This window comes from Thamnophis sirtalis, unplaced genomic scaffold (assembly GCF_051295495.1).
Source record: "Thamnophis sirtalis isolate CommonGarterSnake01/CBP01778 unplaced genomic scaffold, rThaSir2_p1.2 scaffold_2, whole genome shotgun sequence".
NCBI lineage: Eukaryota > Metazoa > Chordata > Lepidosauria > Squamata > Natricidae > Thamnophis > Thamnophis sirtalis.
In genome coordinates, this window is record NW_028261382.1 from 114,898,501 (window position 1) to 114,920,180 (window position 21,680).

A 21,680-nucleotide genomic window follows, 5' to 3' on the forward strand; every position below is an offset into this window, starting at 1 on the left:
TAACTCTTAGTCTGCATTCCCTGATGACTGAGCAACTCACAGGCAATTGTGCTCAAAGGTCCCTTCCAACTCTGTTATTCTCTCTGAAAAGGGCCATGATCTTTTGCCTAGATATGTCACAACATCCCTAACGGAACATCAGAAACAAAGGAGAATGGTTTTATTGGTGATTACAGAAAACTGAGATATAAATTTGGTGAAATATGAGTAATATTTAAAATATTGGTGATCCTATAGGGGTCAATAAACATATTGTAAGACATGAAATTGATGCTTAAATATATCTTTGGAGAAAGCGGTAAAGAATCAATTAAGATAGAATAGTATTGTTTAAAGATAAAGAGAGGAATGTGGAAGAACCCCAATAAGTGGGGGGGGGGAGGAGTAGAAAATGGGAAATAATATTACATAAATTGATGTATAAAAGAACATTTTATAACTATAATGAGTTTATTAAAGTTAGAAATTGGAAAACAAAAGCTATGCATATGTAATTGTATTATTGTTAGAGTTGTGCAAAAATGTATTGACCCAGTCATTACACCATCCACAAAATATATTGGTTGTTAAAATGAAAACTGCAAATAAAACATATACAAAAGAAGAAAGAAAGAAAGAAAGAAAGAAAGAAAGAAAGAAAGAAAGAAAGAAAGAAAGAAAGAAAGAAAGAAAGAAAGAAAGAAAGAAAACAAAGGAGAACAGAGGGAAAGACTGGCTATCCCTTTTCACCTACTGTGTGTGGAACATACTTTTCGTATATTCTCTGTCCTCTCATGAAAGCCTTCACTTCATTGTCAAGTGGGAAAGTCCCATCGTCTTTCCTAAAGCGGTAGAAAAGTTTGAGATCCTTGAATTCCTTATGCTCATCACACACTGAAACATAAAACACAGGAAATCAGGATGAAACACTCCAGATGTTTTTATTTATACGTTTTGTGATTTCATGTTATCTTTCCAAACCACAGCACTCGATCGATCCTGAGGTCTTTGAGGAGCCCTAACATTTCTGGATAAGAGCTTGAGAACGTAGGTTCTTTTCACTTACCGTGATGAATAATGCTACGATCCAGCAGCTTCTGCACCAGTTTAATTGCTGTCTCCCTGTCAGAGGCCTCTTTGTGATCAATCAGCCAGTCAATCAATTCTTTGGCAACGAAACAGTTTGGGTAAGTCTTCAGGTGGTGTCTTCGGTCCTTAATAATTTTTTCTTCATGTAGCCTGAGCCTGTGAAACAAACATCGCATTGAAAATCAGCGGTTGTTCATTTGTGTTTACCCTGAAAACTGGAAATTGTGTTTAAATTGTGCTGCAAACTGAAAAGGATGGGTGCTCCATTGTATTTTTAGTTTTGCATGTAGATTGTCAAAAATGTCAATTTCTCATTTTCCCACATCATATGTTCATTCTGAACGAGATACCAATGGTCATAAAGGACTTCCTGCTTCTGAAGCTAATATCACTCAAACCTATGAAGGACATCAGGAGGAACCTTGAGCCTTCATCCTTCCTCTCATTAATTAAACTCAGAAATAAAAGATCTAGTGGATCCCAAAGTAACAGATATAGTTACATATCTGTTACATATATAGATTTTTATCCATGATTCTCCAACGTTTTAGGAGGGATGGGCACGTTTGGAACTTTAAATGTTATTATGGGGCACATCAAACACATTTGTTTTATCTATTCACAACACGGCTACTTTAATGGCAAGTCATAAAATATGTATTTCACACAAACTAAAGTGGTAAGTTTTGCCACACTACGCATTCTAGCCCTAGGAGAACCTCAACATGAAGATAAAACTTTGTCAGGGTTCCAAATAGCATCCAAAAGTAAATCAGAGTCAGAGGAAAAGCATTCCTCAAAGTTTCAATTTATTAAGAGAGCCATGTTGGCACATCTGGGAAAACTCGAATCTGGAAGCTTCCCGGTATTCCCTACTCAGTTGAAAGTTCAAGATCTTCCCCCCACACCCACAAGTCCATCACATGGTCCAATCTTCCACTGCCATGCTGGTAGCGTCCACCCATCGAATTCTGGTCAAGTGCAGAGGTGCACAGACAGAGGTGCGCTCTACATGGGGCTGCCCTTGAAGAGTATTCGGAGACTTCAGCTGGTCCAGAATGCAGCTGTGCGAGCGATAGTGGGTGCACCTCGGTACACCCACGTTACACCTATCCTCCGCGAGCTGCTCTGGCTGCCAATTACGCTCCGGACATGCTTCAAGGTGCTAATCGTTACTACATGGTATTGGACCTGGGTACTTGAGAGACCGCCTCCTGCCGATTACCTCCCTACAACCTATTAGATCCCACAGACTAGGCCTCCTCCGAATTCCATCTACCAGCCAGTGTCGGCTGGCAACTCCTCGGGGAAGGGCCTTCTCTGTGGCTGCTCCGGCCCTCTGAAACAATCTCCCCGTTGAGATCAGGACCCTCACCACCCTTCCAGCTTTCCGCAAAGCCACTAAGCCCTGGTTGTTCCGGCAGCCCTGGGGCTGAAGAATCTTCCGGCCCCATTCGAATGTTGCGACTGTTGTTATATTTTAATTTGTTTGTCTGTAATTGTTGTTATTTGTACCCCTTCCCCCATGGTTGTTCGCCGCCCTGAGTCTCTCGGGAATAGGGCGGCATACAAGTTGAATAAACCTAACCTAACCTAACCAAAGGATGACCTTGGCTTTCTGGAAAGAATTTTGTTGTGACTACATTGTATGTGACTCCTTACAATCCCCCCTCCCATTTTCCCACAATAGAAAATGCATAGCAGAATAATAGAAAGTATGGCAGGCCAAAGATCCAAAAGAAAAGATGGCTGCAGGCCTGACCCTTACCTTTATCCTCTTCTCTGGGAAATTAGAGTGATTAAGGTGCTACACTAAACACTAGGAGCTTTTTTTTAAATTACTGGTTCAGGCAAACCGGTCTGAACTGGTAGCATTTCATCCCTGGAGAGGTTCTAGTTTTCCCTTGAGCATGACAGCTAGCTGAGTAACTAACGTTGAGTCAGCTACTCTCTCTCTCTCACCCAAGTCTACCTCGTCAGGTTGTTGTTTGGAGGAAAATAGAAGGAAGAAACTATATCTATGGTGCCTCGAAGGCAGGATATAAATCGAACAAATGAATAAAATCTTCAAAGAAAGTTCTGGGCAGCAACCATCTTTCTTTTTTTTTAACCGCATGAATGTTTCTTAAAGAGCCAATTTGGTGTAGTGGTTAAGTAGACTAGAAACCGTGAGATCACATTGGTATTAAGCCTGCTAAGTAACCTTGTGCCAGTCACTCTCTATCAGGTTCCACCACAAAACCGCGTTCGACTAAAGGGCGCTCGACGAAACCACGTAGCTGACGTCATCACAGCGCAACAACAGCGCGGAGAAAAAAGCATGCTGTAAACGCTAAACCTAAAATTAACCACTAAACCTAAACCTAACCCCCCTAAACCTAATCCTAAACCTAACCCTTAACCTAACCCTTAACCTAACCCTAAACCTAACCCTTAACCTAACCCTAAACCTAACCCTAACCCTTAACCTAACCCTAACCCTTAACCTAACCCTAAACCTAACCGTTAACCTAACGCTAAACCTAATCCTAACCCTTAACCTAACCCTAAACCTAACCCTAACCCTTAACCTAACCCTAACCCTAACCCTAACCCTAACCCTAACCCTAACCCTAACCCTAACCCTAACCCTAACCCTAACCCTAACCCTAACCCTAACCCTAACCCTTACCTTAACTTGAATCGGCTTGCTTTCAAAGCGCTATTTAAAGCGCCCTTCTTTCTCCGCGCTCACTGTTGTCGCCCTGTTGATGACGTCAGCGATGCGGTTTAATCGGGCACGCTTTAGTCGAGCACGGTTTTGTCGTACCACGCTCTATCAGCCCTAGGAATAGGGCAATTGCAAACCACTTTTGAAGCGTACCAAAGGTGCTTTTTTTCAAGAGGCAACTGGACTTCCTTGTTTTTCTTTAAAGACGTTTCACTTCTCATCCAAGAAGCCTCTTCAGTTCTGAATGAATGGTGGGGAATGGGAGGATTTATACTTCTTGCAGAGTATAAATCTGAGTATATGCCAGAATTGAACAGCCCTCTCTCAACAGAGGGGGAGGGATATGACATCATCTCTCTCCAGTCTACAACACAGCCCTTTCAACAGCTCCAAAAAGCCTCCACACCCATTTGCACCACTCAGGTGACCTTGAGGACACAGATAAACCTCCAGGTGGCCTTAACTACTTACTAAAAGAATACAAATGTCCAGCTTTCTGCAAGGAGTATAAATCCTTCTATTCCCCACCATCAAGTCAGAGCTGAAGAAACTTCTTGGATGAGAAGCAAAATGTCTTCAAAGAAAAAGCAAAAAAACAACAACACAGAAAGTCCAGTTGTCTCTTGAAAAAAAGCACCTTTAGAATAGCCATCACCTGGATGACTGAGAATCTCCATAGACACTTCTGAAATCTTGTCACATCACAAAAACTACATAAAGGTCTGGGCAGGTTCCAGGAATCACCAGTAAAAGAGAGGGGGGGAGGGGGAGGGGGAGGGAGGGAGGGAGAGAGAGAGAGAGAGACAGAGAGACAGAGAGACAGAGACAGAGACAGAGAGAGAGAGAGAGAGAGAGAGACAGAGAGAGATGAAATGCTTTGGATACGGTGCTTTGCAGTATGCAGCAACTCATTCATTTTTTTTTTCATTAGAACTATTCATTTGTGAAAAACCCCTGGTAGGTAACCTATAGAGAAGCATTCAGAAGATTTTGCTGCCTATACGTGCTGTATCAGGGCTGCAGTTTTAGCATCTTCCTTTGTAAAGTAGACATTTTCATGCTCCTTCTGAAAGAACAAAGTCAGTAAACCGCTACTTTAATGGACTACTAGATGTGGTGTTAAAGCAGAATGGCGGCTACTAAATAAGATTTTCCATATGCATATTCTCCATACGTGCAGAAGCATAAAGTTGTAAAAACAGATTTCGCCCATTGCATCAAAAGCCTGCCAAATTGCAGTCCCTTGAAACCAAGAAAAGGAGATGTGTGATTCCATAGGGAAATTCCAGGCACATTTTCCCTGGCTATTTTTCTTTTCTTTTTCTTTTTTGCAAATAAGACTTTGATTTATGAGTATGGAAAGCAAAAACAACATTTGCAGATTAATTTTTAATGTTTCCCAAATAGGATCCTGGGAAGTTTAGTTTAATGAGTGGATGAGAACTCTCTTATAAAAAAAAAAACCTCTTGTTCACTTGCTAGAATTACAGTTCTGGAGCAGTGGTGGGATTCAATTTTTTTTACTATTGGTTCTGTGGGTGGGGCATGGCTTGGTAGGTGTGGCTGGATGGGCATGACACGGTAAAATCCCCATTTCCTCCTGATCAGCTGGGACTCGGGAGGCAGAGACTAGATGTGGGCGGGGCCAGTCAGAGGTGATATTTACCGGTTCTCCGAACTACTCAAAATTTCCGCTACCGGTTCTCCAGAACAGTTCAGAATCTGCTAAATACCACCTCTGGTCTGGAGAGGTGAAAATTAACTCAGTAGCACAGCCACAATCAAGAACTGTCACGTATTTGTAAACCTAGCAGATGGTGGAATTGATTCTTGGCCCAACAGGCAATAAAAACACGAGGAGTTAACAAAAAATACTCCCCCCCCCCCATTCACGGAAATGAATAAATATGTTCCAATATGTTTATTAAAATAGGTTTGCACGTCAGCTCCAGCCAAGAATAATTCTCTCATGGAAGTGCTAACAAGTCTGGAATTACAACATTATTTGCAATATCCTGCCACCAAAGGACTTTAATAATCTTATCCAGAGTTAAGAGCGAAGATTTTGAATGCCCAGTGTTTACAAAAACGAGTAAGTATTTCAGACTCAGGAATGGAAATAATCAACAGGAACAGTTTCAGACATTTCAGTACAGTAGTAAATCTAAGGGGAATGTACTGCTTGACAGAAATCTGAAAACTTATATACCTTTCCAGAATGTTTTCTTACTTATGACATTTATTTATCAAAGCTGCACAAGCAAAATTATTTTAAGAAAAATCTGACAGGTCTCTAAGTGGCTTAAATTTTCCCTTGCAGAGATCATCAATCAGGTTCAAGGATTAAGATCCAAGCCAACTGAGCCTCAATCATAATAGCTGCACTTTTTACATAAGGAAAAAGTTATCAGAGGGGTACATGGGAAAACCAGAAATGGCTGTAGCATGGTTACATCAGTTGAGCCAGCTTAGTAAATTGCAACAACCAGAGCTATATTTCCCTGGTGCATGTGGGCACCAAAATTCTAGCAAAGAATCTCTGTTGATGTTGGCCAATCTTCCTCCCAGTGACGCAGTGGTTAAATGCAGCACTGCAGGCTACTGCTAGATCAGCAGGTCAGCGGTTCAAATCTCACCGGCTCAGGGTTGACTCAGCCTTCCATCCTTCCGAGGTGGGTAAAATGAGGACCCAGATTGTTGGGGGCAATATGCTGACTCTCTGTAAACCGCTTAGAGAGGCCTGAAAGGCCTATGAAGCGGTATATAAGTCTACTGCTATTGCTATTGCTATTGCTATTTATTTTTAAATAATGGCATATTACACATTCTTCATAATATTACCTTATATTTGATCATTGAAATGTTCATCTTTGGGGGGAAATGACCTTTTTTCTTATCTGATCAGAGAGGTCTCAAGTTAAACTTGGCCCCGGAGGAAATTTCATCCAATTAGCTTGGCGTTTCTCATTCTATTTTATTCTTTCTCTAGAGCAGCGTTGGCGAAACTTTTCAACACCAAGTGACGCGGGGGAGCACTGGAACCTGGAAGAGCAGCTCCTTGGCATGCATGCACACACGGGAGCTCCAGAAGCTGGAAGAGCTGAGCTTCCGGTTTCCAGCACGCGCATACATGCCAGTCACCTGGTCTTCCAATTTCTGGCACGCATGTCCATGCAAAGACCAGCTGGCTGGCGTGCATGTGTGTGCTGGAAACTGGAAGCTCAGCTTCCTGGTGCACGCATGTGTGCCAGGGAGCTGCACTTCCGGTTTCCAGTGCTCCCACACGTGCAAAGACCAGCTGGCTGGTATGCATGTGTGCATGGAAGTCAGAAGAGCAACAGGCGACTGCTGGTTTGCCTGGAGAGATGGCTCTGCATGACACTTTTGGCACACGTGCCATAGGTTTGCCATCACAGATCTAGAGCTTATTCTAACTTGTGTTTTTGAACATTTTTCAAAACATACGCAGTATGTGTGTGTGCATTCCTCCATACCGTGAAAGCATTGAAACAAAACAAAAAAAGAAAGTTAGAAAAAAAGGAATGAAAAGAGGAAAAAAATATACAGTTATTCTTTCCAACTGTCTTTCTATCCAGTAATTATCATCTCATTCTTTTTCCCATCCTCTTTGACAGATCCTAATATCTCCATTTGGGTCTGAAATCCAGATACCACTAGTTTGATGATTCACTTTTTTTAAAAAAGAGAGGGAAATAAGTAAACAGAGAGTAAAGAATGTAAGTAGCTGTCTTACGCTTAGTCACATTCTATATCTATCCAGCCAACTCTTGTCCATCTTGAAGGAGAAACAGCTCTCCATACTTCCAGATGGGCAGTTTTCCAGCCTTACTTGACAACAGCAATAATTATACAGACTACAATGGAAGAATACTGTATATGGACCTAAAACCTTTGCTTGCAGATCCCAGGGAGTGATAAAAATGATGCATATGTGACATTCTTAATAGGGCAAAAGCAATAATTAAAATATATGGCCATAGAATATGTATAGATTAGAATGTACATCTGAACTATATTTTACTTTTAATTTATATTTTAAGTGAAAATCTAGCTGCCCCTCTACTTGGCATAGCACTCTACCTGAAATAAGCACCAATTACTGGTGGTCCTCAACTTACAACCATTTATTTTACTGACCAAAGTTATAATGGTGCTGGGGAAAAATGTCTTAGGATTGTTTTTCACTCTTATTACCATTGCAACGTCCCATGGTCACATGATCAAAATTTGGCTCGTATTTATGATGGTTGCAGAGTCCCAGGCAGGGGTGAAATTCAGCGGGTTCTGGAGAACCAGTAGTGGAAATTTTGGGTAGTTCGGAGAACCGGCAAATACCACCTCTGGCTGGACCCAGAGTGGGGTGGGAATGGGGATTTTGCAATATCCTTCCCCTGTCACACCCACCAAGCCACGCCCACAGAAGCGGTAGTAAAAAAAAAAAATGAATTTCACCACTGGTCCCGGGGTCATATGATCTTTGGTGACTTTCTGACCAGCAAAGTAGTAAAGAAGCCAGATTCATTTCACAACCATGTTAGTAATTTAACAGCTGCAGTGATTCAGTTAACAACCGTGGTAAGAAAGGTCATAAGATGGGGCAGAATTCACTTAACATCTATCTCGCTTAGCAATGGAAATTTTAAGCTCAATACTGGGGTCATAAGTGGAAGGATACCTGTATGTAGATAGCTAAGCTATTAGCTATTATCTATTAAGAGCCGAGGTGGCGCAGTGGTTAGGGTGCAGTACTGCAGGCCACTTCAGCTGACTGTTATCTGCAGTTCAGCGGTTCTAATCTCACCGGCTCAACGTTGACTCAGCCTTCCATCCTTCCGCGGTGGGTGAAATGAGGACCCAGACTGTGGGGGCGATATGCTGACTCTGTAAACCGCTTAGAGAGGGCTGAAAGCCCTATGAAGCGGTATATAACTCTAACTGCTATTGCTATTGCCATTGCTATTGCTAAGCAATTAATAATAGTAGTTAGAACTTTAGCCATTAATAATAATAGTTAGAACTTTAGCCATTAATAATAGTAGTTAGAACTTTAGCCATTAATACAGTGCTTCCCCGAAAATAAGACAGGGTCTTATTTTCTTTTGACCCCCGAAATGAGTGCTTGGCCTTATTTCCAGGGAGGTCTTATTATTTTTGAGGTGCAGGAGGCAGCAAGCATGGTCATCTCGTGGCTGATGCTGTGTTGCAATATTTTCGGGGAGGGCTTATTTTAAGGGGATGGTTTATTTTAGCACATACGCTCAAAAGTCCATTTAGGCTTATTATCCAGGGAGGTCTTATTTTCAGAGAAACAGAGTAGCAATAGTTAGAACTTTAGTCATGAATAATAATAGTTATAAATTTCTAAACATTATTTTCTTTAAAAAAAAGTTATGATTATTACTCAGGTTTTATATTGCAAAATAATATACCAAAGGTTACATCTAACAAGGAGTAGCTGGCCAGAGACAGAAAGCTCATGGACTTTGGTTTGATCTAAGCAAGGCACTATTGATTTATTATTTTCAAAGCTGGAACAGAAAGAATGGTCATACAAGAGTATTTTTATAGTTGCAACACTATTCTAACTAGCAGTGGTGCTTGTCCATAATCTTAAGATCTGGTCTTAAGTTCATAGACCCTCCTCTTTAAGAAGTAACTGATACCCAAAGGATAAGCTATGCGTGTGAATTTAGAAGCCCTCTGTGGAAAGCTTCCCAAGGCAAATGTGATCTAGAGTCAAATTCTCCAGGGGCTTGAAGGAGATCATGGCTTAATCTTTATTGTATTCCAGGAATGAAAACATTTCAGAGACTTGACAGTCGTACATGGGTCTCTTTGAGGTTGGATTTATATCTCCTCTTGGTTCAAATCCGGCAGCCTCTTTTCTTGCATTGTCTGCTGCCGTTGAAATCTTGTCTTCTATTTCTCATGCTCAGTTGTTATTAACATTTGCCTGGCAATATTCTCTGTATTCTTGCTCTGATCATTTATTCCCAGTAACAGGATCCCACAGCCCTGGACATCTGTCCTAGAGCAGGTGGTGAGAGCATCCTCTTTCTCTCACAAACTGGGATTGGGGGGGGGGGGAGTCAGATGAACAGCTCTTTGGGAGACAAGATAGCTAGCATGGAGACTACTGTCGCAAGTTAGCACCCACCCCTCTCCTAGGAAAGTGAGATATTTTAGGAAATATTAAATATTTTGGGAATATTTCCCCTAAAAGGGAGGCAGAAACTCAGCCCCCCCCTTTTGTAAATGGGCCATTAAGGCCAGGATCAGTCTATTCTACATAACAAAGATCTGCCTCCTTCAGGCAAGGCATAGAAGGAATTGCCCAAAGCCCCTTCATTACATCATCATCCAGCAAGGGTCAACCAAACTTGGGACTCAGGATAGCCTACAGAGTTGCCCCTGCATGGCCCCATGGGAGTCTGACAACCAATCAGAATACAAGCTCAAATTAAAAAGCCCAGAGAGGGTATAAAACCCAGGCACTCTCAGTCTCTTCCCTTTTTTCTCCAGGACCTCAAACTATGTGATCCTGTCCATCATCAATAAAACTTCTTTCCAAGCAACTTCCATGAATCCAGTGTCTTTCCCCCCACTTGGAACTGAACCCAGAAGGGCATTTCTTCCAACACTAAAGTAAAGGAAAAGGTTCTCCTCACACATATGTGCTAGTCGTTCCCGACTCTAGGGGGCGGTGCTCATCTCTGTTTCAAAGCCAAAGAGCCAGCGCTATCCGAAGACGTCTCCGTGGTCATGTGGCCAGCATGACTAAATGCTGAAGGCGCACAGAACACTGTTACCTTCCCACCGAAGGTGGTTCCTATTTTTCTACTTGCATTTTTACATGCTTTCGCACTGCTAGGTTGGCAGCAGCTGGGACAAGTAACGGGAGCTTACTCCGTTACGCGACACTAGGGATTCGAACCGCTGAACTACCTACCTTTCTGATCGACAAGCTCAGCGTCTTAGCCTCTGAGCCACCATGTCCCCTACAAATAACACTACAAAGCTGCTATTCCAAAGGAGGAGACAGGGCCAGACTATGAAGATCTAGAGTAGGAATCTCCACAGATCCACTCCCTGTCCTCCGGTCGGTCCGCAGAGACGGGAAGTTGGGCACTGCTGATCTAGAGGACTTCTGTGAGAAGCCGGGTGATTCCCAGCTTTCTGTTCTATGAGCTGTGCTGGGCCACTTCAGAATAGTTCTTTTTAATATTAAACGTCTATTCCAACATGTAAAAATTAACCCACCAAAAATATATGACTGCAGGATAATGATTGTTAAAAGACAGAGGAGTTTAAAATGTTCATATCTGATTTGCAATAGAATTCCCCCAGTACTATAACTTAAGCAAAGCAACCACAATCCTCCTCCTCCTCTCACTTTTGTGCTGAGTAAACGGAAAAACCAGAGTATATTTTGCAAGAGAAAAGATTTGCGTACAACTTCTTACTAAAAATACATTCTATCGGGGTTCTGCGTTTCCCAAAACTCAAGTATCCCCTTCTTGGAGAAGCTAGAATTTTGCATCCAGTTGGATGCAAAATTCCTCAAGGTTCTACTAAAACAATATGGTAGATCCCATAAGTTAATGTTTGCCCATTCGCTTCCTTGATGTTTGATGTTGCCATATACAGTCCAACACGTTGCAAAATAAATAGATTAGGTAGCCTGATGAAGGACTTCCTTAACTTCAAGAAAGTATCTTCAGGACACAAGGTTTTTTCTGCTTGTAATTAGCTATTTTATACCAGCTTCCTGCAGTTAATGGGTGAGCCTTTCCAGCTTCTTGCTCTATTTATATCTCAGCATGAGGAAAATTATCTTTAAACAGGAAGAAATGATAGGACCTACAGAGAGGGGGGAGGGAGAGGGAGGGAGGGAGAGAGATAGAGAGAGGGAGGGAGGGAGAGGGAGAGGGAGGAAAAAATATAAACCACCAAACTGGGTTCAGTAAAAGAAAATCATGTATACAGCTATAAAATGTTATTATAACTGTCAATGTTCAGAAGCTGGGAGTTTAGATATGTTTGTGTGAGAAATGGACAGATGAACACACACACCAGGGTGGGGTGGGGGTGAGTAATAATCCAATGCTTCTAAAGTTACACATTTATTTTTACACAACATAGATCTTTTTAAAACAACCTATATCAATGATGGTGAACCTTTTTGGCACTGAGTGCCCCATCCGGAATGTGCGTGCATGCCTGTTTCTTTTGGGCATTTTTGACAGTTTTTCAGGCCATTTTTGGGGCCATTTTCAGGCTGGTTTTGGGGGGCATTTTCATGCCATTTTGGGGTTGTTTCCTGGCCATTTTTGGGTCATTTCAGGCCGTTTTGGGGGGCTGTTTTCAGGCCAGTTTTTGGGCTGCTTTCAGGCCGATTTTGGGCTGTTTTCAGTCTGAAAAATAGCCAGAAAACAGTCCCAAAACAGCCTGTTTTTTGGTCGTTTTTTGGGAGGTTTTCTGGCGCTCCAGTGCCAGCGAAGACCAGCTGGCGCACCAGAAACCAGAAGAGCAGCTGGTGACGATGTGTGTGCCCACAGAGAGGGCTCTGCGTGCCACTTCTGGCACACATGCCATAGGTTCACCTTCATACACCTGTATCAATGGCAAACAAACTCCAAATACTGCCAGTAACCCCCAAAATGCATATTCTGGGCCGCAATATCATATTTTGCAAAAGGTAAGTCTGTTTCAACATGGATAATACTATCATTGCAAGGAACCTGGTTTTCAACATCACCAAGACCTTATGTCATTGATGGAGAACCAATGATATATGTACCAAAGCTGATATATACTATGATGTTGTAGGTAACAAAACATCCACAACAGCCAACACCTATTCTCAAAACCATGCCCTATTTTCCTGTGATTTTCAGAGGCTGAGCAAGAATGGGATGTGTTCCAATGCAGCCTCCACTTAACAGATTAAGAGTTGGAAGGGATCTTATAGGTCATCTAGTCCAACCCCCTGGTCAAGCAGGATTTCTGACAAATGGCAGTCTCTTCTTGAAAGTCTCCAGTGATGAAGCTACCACAACTTCCGAGGGCAACTTCTGTTCTATTGGTTGATTGTTCTCCCTGTCAGAAAGTTCCTCTTTATTTCTAGGTTGAATCTCTCCTTGATCAGTTTCCATCCATTATTTCTTATCTAGCCTTTGGATTTGGCCCTGCTGTCGCACAGCCTCTGGAGCCTCTGAAAATCACTCAAGAATGAGGCATGCTTTCCCACTGTCTTTGGAAGTTGGAAGCCTATGAAAAAAAACATTCTCTGGAGCCACTTTTAAAACAAAAGCTTTGTGTGACCAACACAACACAACACAACATTTCATTCTTCTGCAGCGCCATTCCCCAAGGTTTGCACACCTTGATGAATGGTGAAAGGTGGCCTTTTGGAGTGGCAGTGGTGGCTGAAATCAAGGCCCTGACCTCTCTACTTAAAGTCCAGCCTGGACTCTGGAACTGAATGTCGCTGTTCAGATGGGAATGGGGGACAGACAAAGAATTTTTTCTCTTTTGTTTGAGGTGTGCATGTGTGAGACACGCCAGCAGAGTCGAGATAGGCGTTTTCTGAATTTTCGACACAAGCCAAGCCCACAAGGTCCACCCTCACTGCCCTTGCTATTTATAAGTCTGGCAGAACAATAAGTTCTTTACCAAGAAGGAGGAGCGTCTAATAGCCATCTTTCCTAGCAAATCATTTGCCATCTTCAATCTAGGAACTTCATTATTTGCGTGTTCCTTTTTTTTATTATGATTGCCAAGGTCGAAGGAGTGTGCACAGCTGAACCTTTCAAAAGGCAGTGGCAAATTCACCATTTTCCCTTTTGTGATAATTTTTTTTTATATTTTAAACACATAAGCACATCAACAAAAACAAACACATAACTTAAAAACAACATAGGAACAATAAGTTCCATCGTATATCATACAGCAGTTCCGAATCGGTTTCTTTGCACTTAGTGTTTTCCCTACTATACATTTCTATCTTTCATTCATAATCTCCTTATTCGTTATCCATTTGCATGTACATTTCTTTATTTATTTAAACTTAGCTACTTATGACCAAATATTATGTACCTATATTATGCTATATATTTTTACTGTCATTTGTTCTCTTACATACAGATTATAGATATACATTCACATAATTATTCTTTTTCTTTGCCATTCTTATATTATTATTATCCCATTTGGAAGGTTATAAGGTATAGTTTAGAATGCTTTGTTTACCATCCTTCGCACCTGCTAAGACACCACCTTGTTTTCTCTTTCTTTTCTTTTCTCCCTCCCTTCCTTCTCTACTTCCTTCCTTCCTCGTCTCCATCCCCTTCTTCCTTCCCTTACCTCTTCCCTACTCCTACCCTTTTTCTTCTCCTTCCTACCTTCTCTCCTTCTCTTTCTTTCTCTTCCTCCCTCCTCTTCTTCTTTTTCTCTCAAATAACTTCATTATTTGTGCATTCCTTTTTTTTATTATGATTGCCAAGGTCGAAGGAGTGTGCACAGCTGAACCTTTCAAAAGGCAGTGGCAAATTCACCATCTTCCCTTTTAGCTGAGAACTTTTAACTTTTTTGACAACAGACACAAAAGGGCATTACAAGTGCCTTCCAGACGAAGTCTAAAATCATGCCTGGGAAATCTAAAATAGTATCTTTATCAAAACAGAAAGAAAAAAAAAACCATCTCATCCTAGTGTCCTCTGTATAGGTTGCCCATCAACTCTCCCATCCTTGGCACACAGAGAAACAGAGTTACCATATTTTTCGGAGTATAGGATGCAACATTCCCCCCCCCTAAAAAAGCATGGAAATGTTGGTGCGTCTTACACACCGAATTTTTGACCTCCCAAAGCCCCACCCCCACATTCCATTTTTGCAAAAACCTGTCCATTTTTTGCAAAAAACGGAGGCGTTTTTGCCTTTCCCCAGCCCCTAGCAGCCCTCTGCAGGCTTCAGCAGGGCTGGCGGAAGGCAAAAATGCCATTTTTTGCAAAAAACAGATGAAAAATGGGCCATTTTTTGCAAAAATGAAGGCGTTTTTGCCTTCCCCCCAGCCCTGCTGAAGCCTGCAGAGTGCTCCTGGGGGCCGGGGAGGACAAAAACATTTTTCTCACTACCTCTTCAAAATCTTGGTGCGTCTTATACACCGGTGCGTCTTATACACCAGTGCGTCTTATACACCGGTGCGTCTTATAGTCTGAAAAATACTGTAACGGAAAGTATAACTTTAGATGTCAATGGAAAGTCTCAGTCATCCAGATCATGGTTGTCCCAAAGATGTTTTTCAAACAGCAACACAACTATTTTTTGTGTTTAAAAAAAGCTAAGCCCAGAGCCGTACTGGCATAGTGGTTTGAATGCAGTACTGCAGCTTGTCTATGGAGATTCTCAGTCATCGAGGGCATGGCTGTCCCATTTTTCTTTGAAGATGTTTCACGTCTCATTCAAGAAGCTTCTTGGATGAAAAGCGAAACGTCTTCAAAAGAAAACAGAAAGTCCAGTTGCCTCTTGAAAAACACACCTTCGGGACAGTACGACAGGTTACTTCTTCTGACTGCCGATTGCCAGCAGTTTGGCAGTTCAAGTCTCACTGGGTCAAGGTTGACTCAGCCTTCCATCCTTCTGAGGTTGGTAAAATGAGGGCCCAGATTGTTGGAGGGCAATAGGCTGACTTTGTAAACGGCTTAGAGAGGGCTGTAAAAACGTGGTGAAGCAGTATATAAATCTAAGCGCTATTGCTATTTTGAGATATACCTTTAGACCTGGGTTGTCTACATTATTTCTGAAATTAAAAATCTGCATCAATCAGTTTTTCAAAGAGTTGGGTCTTTGATAATTTAGCATTTCCTCCTTTTTCTAAGCACATTCCTCTTTTCCATAAGAAAAAGAAAACCAGCAAAAACTTCAGTTTCCATAACAAAAACATTAGAGCCTTAACTGTGCAATCTTGTGCCATGTTTAACTAACAATCTCATGATAGTTTAGAAGGGTGGCTCAATCCTGCGTCCTTAGCATTCAAATAGCTTTAATAGCCACATTGGTCTTCTCAATTTTTTTAAAAAAAAGTACACTTGACAGTATATTTATATTATGGACTAAAATAAACATCTACAATTAATTTTTAAAAGGAACATAATTCGCCTATGTTGCTGCTCAGCAGAACTGGCTGGGATGAGGAGAATTAATCAAAATGGAATTACATTTTGAGTTTGTCTCTGTACACTGTGGCTTCAGCAGCAGAGTTCATCGAGAATTTTTAGAAGAACTACATCACAATAGCAAAATGGCAGAGTTAAAAAACAAACTCACAGAACCACAGAGCTGAAGGGAGCCATTCAGGCCATTATGTCTAAGTCCAAAGTGGGGATGTTTCAGACATATGAAGCTGTCAGCCACTAAAAACCCAGTATGGATGAAGACGTTGTCTCCTTAAGTTCTTGAGAACATCCCTGGAACAGCCTGAGTATCCTGATCTTATTTCCTGTATCCCTGAGACTGGCTTTGACTCCTCACCTGCTATTAAGCCTGGTTTCACCCAGTCTATATGTGTATACTTTGGGTTTTTCTTGCCTAAGTATAAGACTTTACTTTTCTCTACATTGAATTTCATTGTTAGAAGGGCCCAGTGTTCAAGTCTATCAAGATCCATCTGGACCTTGAGCCTATCTTCTAGGGTGGTGGCTATTCCTGCCAGCTTAGTATCATCTGCAAATTTGGTACGTTTCCCTTCTATTTTCTCATCTAAGTTTTTTATGAAGATATTGAAGAGTACTGGGCCTAAAACAGAACTTGTGGTACCCCACTGCTTACTTCCCTCCATGTAGATGTAGACCCATTAAGGACTACTCATTGAGTATGGTTTGTCAGCCAGTTACGAATCCATCTGGTGATAATGCTATCCTTCCCCCTTTTTTTCTAGCTTAGCAAGAAGTAATTAACTTTTGGACTCTTCTCTTTCGTGAGACACACAACCTTCTCTCATCACTTTCTGCCCTGGAGAACACTTGCCAGGGGCAAAAGAGAAGATGGAAGAAACCAACAGCCACAAAACATTTTGCTGGCCATCCATTCATTTCCAACAATAAGTGGTGGTTCCACTAAAGATCACTAATTAAAAAGGGGAAGGAAAATCCTCTCCTTTTAGAGACCACCAGCTGCTAATGGGAGAGGAGATCTTGTCTGTAGAAGGACTATCACACTTCAGAGAGATGTTGGTGGCTTTCTGAAGATTCTCCTACTTCCATCAATCCTTCCCTTATTATTTATCTTTCTGATCTTCTTTGCTTTCTGTAAGATTCCTCCATTAGACTGGTTTGAAACAGACCAAAAGCTGGTTGGGTCAAAATATGGACCCCAATATCTGGTTAGAACCAACAAAGTAACTCTTACGTGTAGCCTATGTTCTTCAATCATGAAACCTGAGCCCCAAACGCTATATGTATGTTCTGCATTTTAAATGAGCAACGCTTGTTCCAATAAACTTTCACCCAGATCTCTCTCTTTCACCTGTCTCATTACATCTCGTCAACAAGCTCTCCTGTGATCTTTTAAAAAATGGTAGGGTATTCTGTGTGCTGTTGTATATTCAGGTTGGGGAAATTATTTCTGCTCCAAAGCACTCCCACCGCATTTGTTTCCTTTCATGCCTTCATTAAAATGAATGAAACTAAAATGATTTTCTAGATCCATTTCAACATATAGTAGTTTTCAACCTAACTAGGGAATAAATCAGGGGTGGGTTTCAACCGGTTTGTGGCAGTCCCTGCGAACCGGTTGGTCGGCGAACCTGGAAGTAAGTAACTTCTGGGAACGGCAAAGGGCCCACCCGCGCGCCTGCGCGCGCTCCTTACCCGGTTTTGACGAGTTCTGCGCTTCCACGCATGCGCAGGACGCATACAGCGCCTGCGCGATCCTCCAGGAGCAGCTGGAGCATCGCACAGACGCTAGTATGCATGAGTGCGCCGCGCGCGTGCGCGAGGACACTGCCGGCCCCGTTCCAACCGAACCAGTTGGAACAGGGCGAGAAACCCACCCCTGGAATAAATGGTAGGCTTGTGAGATGACATGTGTTGAGAAAAAAGATCCAATTGGGTCTCCTGCACTTCTCACCAGGCTTCAGCACTGTTGACTATGATATCTTCCAGGACAAGTTATCCAAGTTGTGATGAGGACAATGTTACTATAGTGAGTCTACCCCTAATTTCCAGATGGTGATTTGTGGACTAATTCTTCTGTCACGTGACAGTTAGAGTTGCCAAGGGCTCCATTCTATGCTCTTTAACATCTAAAACGCATGAACAATGGTTGCAGGAATTGCGTATTTCTAGTATAATGAAAAGAAGGGACTAGGGGTGACATGATAGGAGTGTTACAATATCTGAGGGGCTGTCACAAAGAAGGGGAGGAATCAACCTATTCTCCAAAGCACCTGAAGGCAGGACAAGAAGAAATGGATGGAAACTCATCAAGGAGAGAATCAACCTAGAACTAAGGAGACATTTCCTGACAGGGAGAACAATTAAGTAGTGGGACAACTTGCCTTCAGAAATTTTGGGTACTCCTTCCTACACTGGAGGTTTTTAAGAAGAGATTGGACAATCATTTGTCTGAAATGGCATAGGGTTTCCTGCCTGAGCAAGGGATTGGATTTGAAGACCTCCAAGGTCCTCTCCAACTCTGTTATTATGTTATCTTCATGAAATTGCTAAGAGAGGTCAACCAGGGATGTAATCTCAAATGTCATCTCTACTACTTCTAACTCTATTTGTATTATGGGTGAGGGGGTTGACATTCTGAACCAACACCAGGGTAGGATAATAGACCAGATAAGGATCAATAAGACTGAATCTTAACCCAGACAAGACAAAGATACTGCTTATGGTTGGTGCATCTGTCTAGCTAAGGGACGTCTTACTTATCCTGGAGGAATCTGCACTCAGTCTAAAGGAGCAGATTCACAGTTTGCAGGGTGATTCTAGAAGCCAAACTAGCTTCTATGGCACAAAGTTAACAGATTAACAGAGTTGGAAGGGACCTTGTAGGTCATCTAGTCCAACCCCCACCCAAGCAGGGGACCCTACACCATTTCTGACAAATGGCAGTCCAATCTCTTCTTGAGAGATCCACTGATGAAGCTCCCACGACACAAGACATTTAACTTGAGGAGAAAAAGTGCAATCTTTGGAGATTTTGAATTCTATAACTTTGAGGTAAGCTTGTGGGTTAGTCTTTTCATTTAGAATAAACTAGAATAACCAATAGAGTTGGAAGGGACCTTGGAGGTCTTCTAGTCCAACCCACTGCCTAGGTAAGAAACCCTACACCACCCCAGACAAATGATTGTCCAATCTCTTTTTAAAAACTTCCAGTGTTGGAGCATTCACAACTTCTGGAGCAAAGTTGTTCCACTGATTAATTGTTCTAACTGTCAAGACATTTATCCTTAGTTCTAAGTTGCTTTTTTCCTTGATTAGTTTCCACCCATTGCTTCTTGTCCTGTCCTCAGGTGCTTTGGAGAATAGTTTGACTCCCTCTTCTTTGTGGCAACCTCTGTGATACTGGAAGACTGCTATCATGTCTCCCCTAGTCCTTCTTTTCATCCAACTAGAGATACCCAGTTCCTGCAACTGTTCTTCATATGTTTTAGCCTCCAGTCCCCTAATCATCTTTGTTGCTCTTCTCTGCACGCTTTCTAGAGTCTCCGCATCTTTTTTACATCATGGCGACCAAAACTGAATGCAGTATTAAATATTACATCATTTAGCTTCAGATAAAAGCAAATTTGGTCATTCCTGAAACTATTTTTTATAAAACAGAGGAAAAAGCAGGATCAATTCTATCATCTGGAAGTTGGGTAAAGTTCCTTTTATCAGCCTGCTCTTGTTTTATCAACTACAACTTTACTGGATGGAGAACTTTGTAACAGATGCAGTGTTTATGCTCTGATAACTTCCGTTTGGATTATTGCAACACATTGTACACGGGACTGTCTTTAAAATGATCTGGAGACTTCAATTAATATAAAACCCAGCAGCTTGACTGCTCACTAGGAACATATTATTCCAGGTTTTTTCCATTCATGCTGTTTTTTGGGGACATAACTCAAAGTGCTGCTCTTCACCTTTAACCTGGGATTACCTGAATGAGGAGCTTCTCCCATACTGTATGTATCTGTCTGGACTTGAAAGCTTGCAATGAGGCTTTCTCCCTTTGACAAACATTGTGAGGTGATTTTCTATAGGGGGAAAGATCTTCTGAGGTGGCCCACTTATGGAAAACTTTCCCCAAAGAGGCTCAACTGGTCCCCACACTAAAATCATTTCACTATCAAGTCAAGACCTTTCTATGGTCCCAGGCTTTACTATATTTTAATTCCTATTGTTTTAACTTTTGGATGCTCCCTAGTTTTAATGTGGTATTTTTATTTTGCATTTTATTGTATAGGTTTTTATTCACATTGCATTTTTTCAAGTGTGTTTTGTTGCGAACTCTCCGAAAAGCTTTCACTTTTGAGTGGTTTGAATAACGATAGCATTTAGGCTTGTGTACCGCTTCACAGTGCTTTACACTTCTCTCTTTGCAGAGTCAGCCTATTGACCCCAACAATCTGGGTCCTCATTTTACCCACCTCAGAAGGATGGGAGGCTGAGTCAACCTTGAGCTGGTGAGGATCGAACTCCGGGCTCTGGGCCGAGTTTGCCTTCAATATGGCATTCTAACCTCTCCTCCAACACGACTCTTCCTTTAAGACTTAAAATAATGCAAGTTATTAATTATAGGTAGCCTTCAACTTATGACCATCATGTGGTCATCATGATCAAAATTTCCATTGTTCAGCAAGGCAGCTTTTAAGTGAGTCAGACCCAATTTATGGCCTTGTTTGTCATAGTTGTTAAACAAATCACCTCAGTTGTTACATGAATCACATAGTCATTAAGCAAATCCAGCTTCCCTCATTAATTATGCTTGTCAGAAGCTGGCAGGGAAGGTTATTGATGGATTTGTATAATCCTAGGATGCTGCAACAATCTTCTTCTTCTATATATATATATATAAATGGTTGTGTGTGTGTGTATGTTCCAACATAACTCTGGAACGCCTCGAGCAATTTCAACCAAACTTGGTACACAGATGGCTTACTCTCTGAAAACAAATACTGTGTGGGTAAGATACCCCTAAACCCCTCAGGGTGTGTGTTCTGTTAAGATACAGCCTATTGTGCCTTAAATGACTTCTACTGTAATGCTGTAAAATGGCTTCTACTGAACAGTGCAGTGGAGTTGCCATGGTAACCGCTTCACAGTACTCCACAAGGGGGCTCCCCTCTGGTAAGGGGGAAAATCCAACATTAGAAATTATGTTTGGTCCGGACATTTTCCCCTTATAAATAAATACTCCGGGCAATTCCGGGTTATTGGCTACTTGTAAATACACACTGGTTGCCTGAATTCTGATCATGTAGTCATGGGGATCCTGCAATAGTTGTAACTGTGAGGATCGGCTGCAATGAATTCCTGTATTCCTTTCCCCTGCTTTTCTTCGAGCAATTCCCATTTCTTATTTCTCCTTACATGAACCTTGTGAGGTAGGTTGAGCTAGAAGCTAAAAGAAGTATCAATGTCATTGAGAGAGTTTTCACAGCTGAGGGTTAAATTCAAACTGATCTCACTTGTCCCACTCCAACACTAAAACAGAATCTCTTTCTCAATATTAAAAAAAAAAACCTTTAATTTCACATGCACAGTATTGACCTGGAACAGAGTGTATTTAACAGCACAGCTGCAGAGCAATTCTCAAAATGGTTGTTTTAAGAAAGGCCATGCACTCCATTGATTTAACTTACTAATTCATTAAACTTAGAAAG

General features: G+C 41.7%; 1 protein-coding gene across 3 annotated transcripts in view; it reads right to left on the reverse strand.

The window, feature by feature from the left end:
- Positions 1–21,680, reverse strand: part of DEPTOR (DEP domain containing MTOR interacting protein) — a 94,892-nt gene that overhangs the window by 55,492 nt on the left and 17,720 nt on the right. For all 3 annotated transcript variants that reach the window (XM_087706736.1, XM_087706734.1, XM_087706735.1), the window contains exons 3-4: positions 1,046–1,224; positions 750–873 (exon numbers count right to left, since the gene is read on the reverse strand). In XM_087706736.1, the coding sequence (XP_087562862.1) occupies positions 750–873; positions 1,046–1,224 (303 nt within the window). The remainder of the gene's footprint in view (positions 1–749; positions 874–1,045; positions 1,225–21,680) is intronic.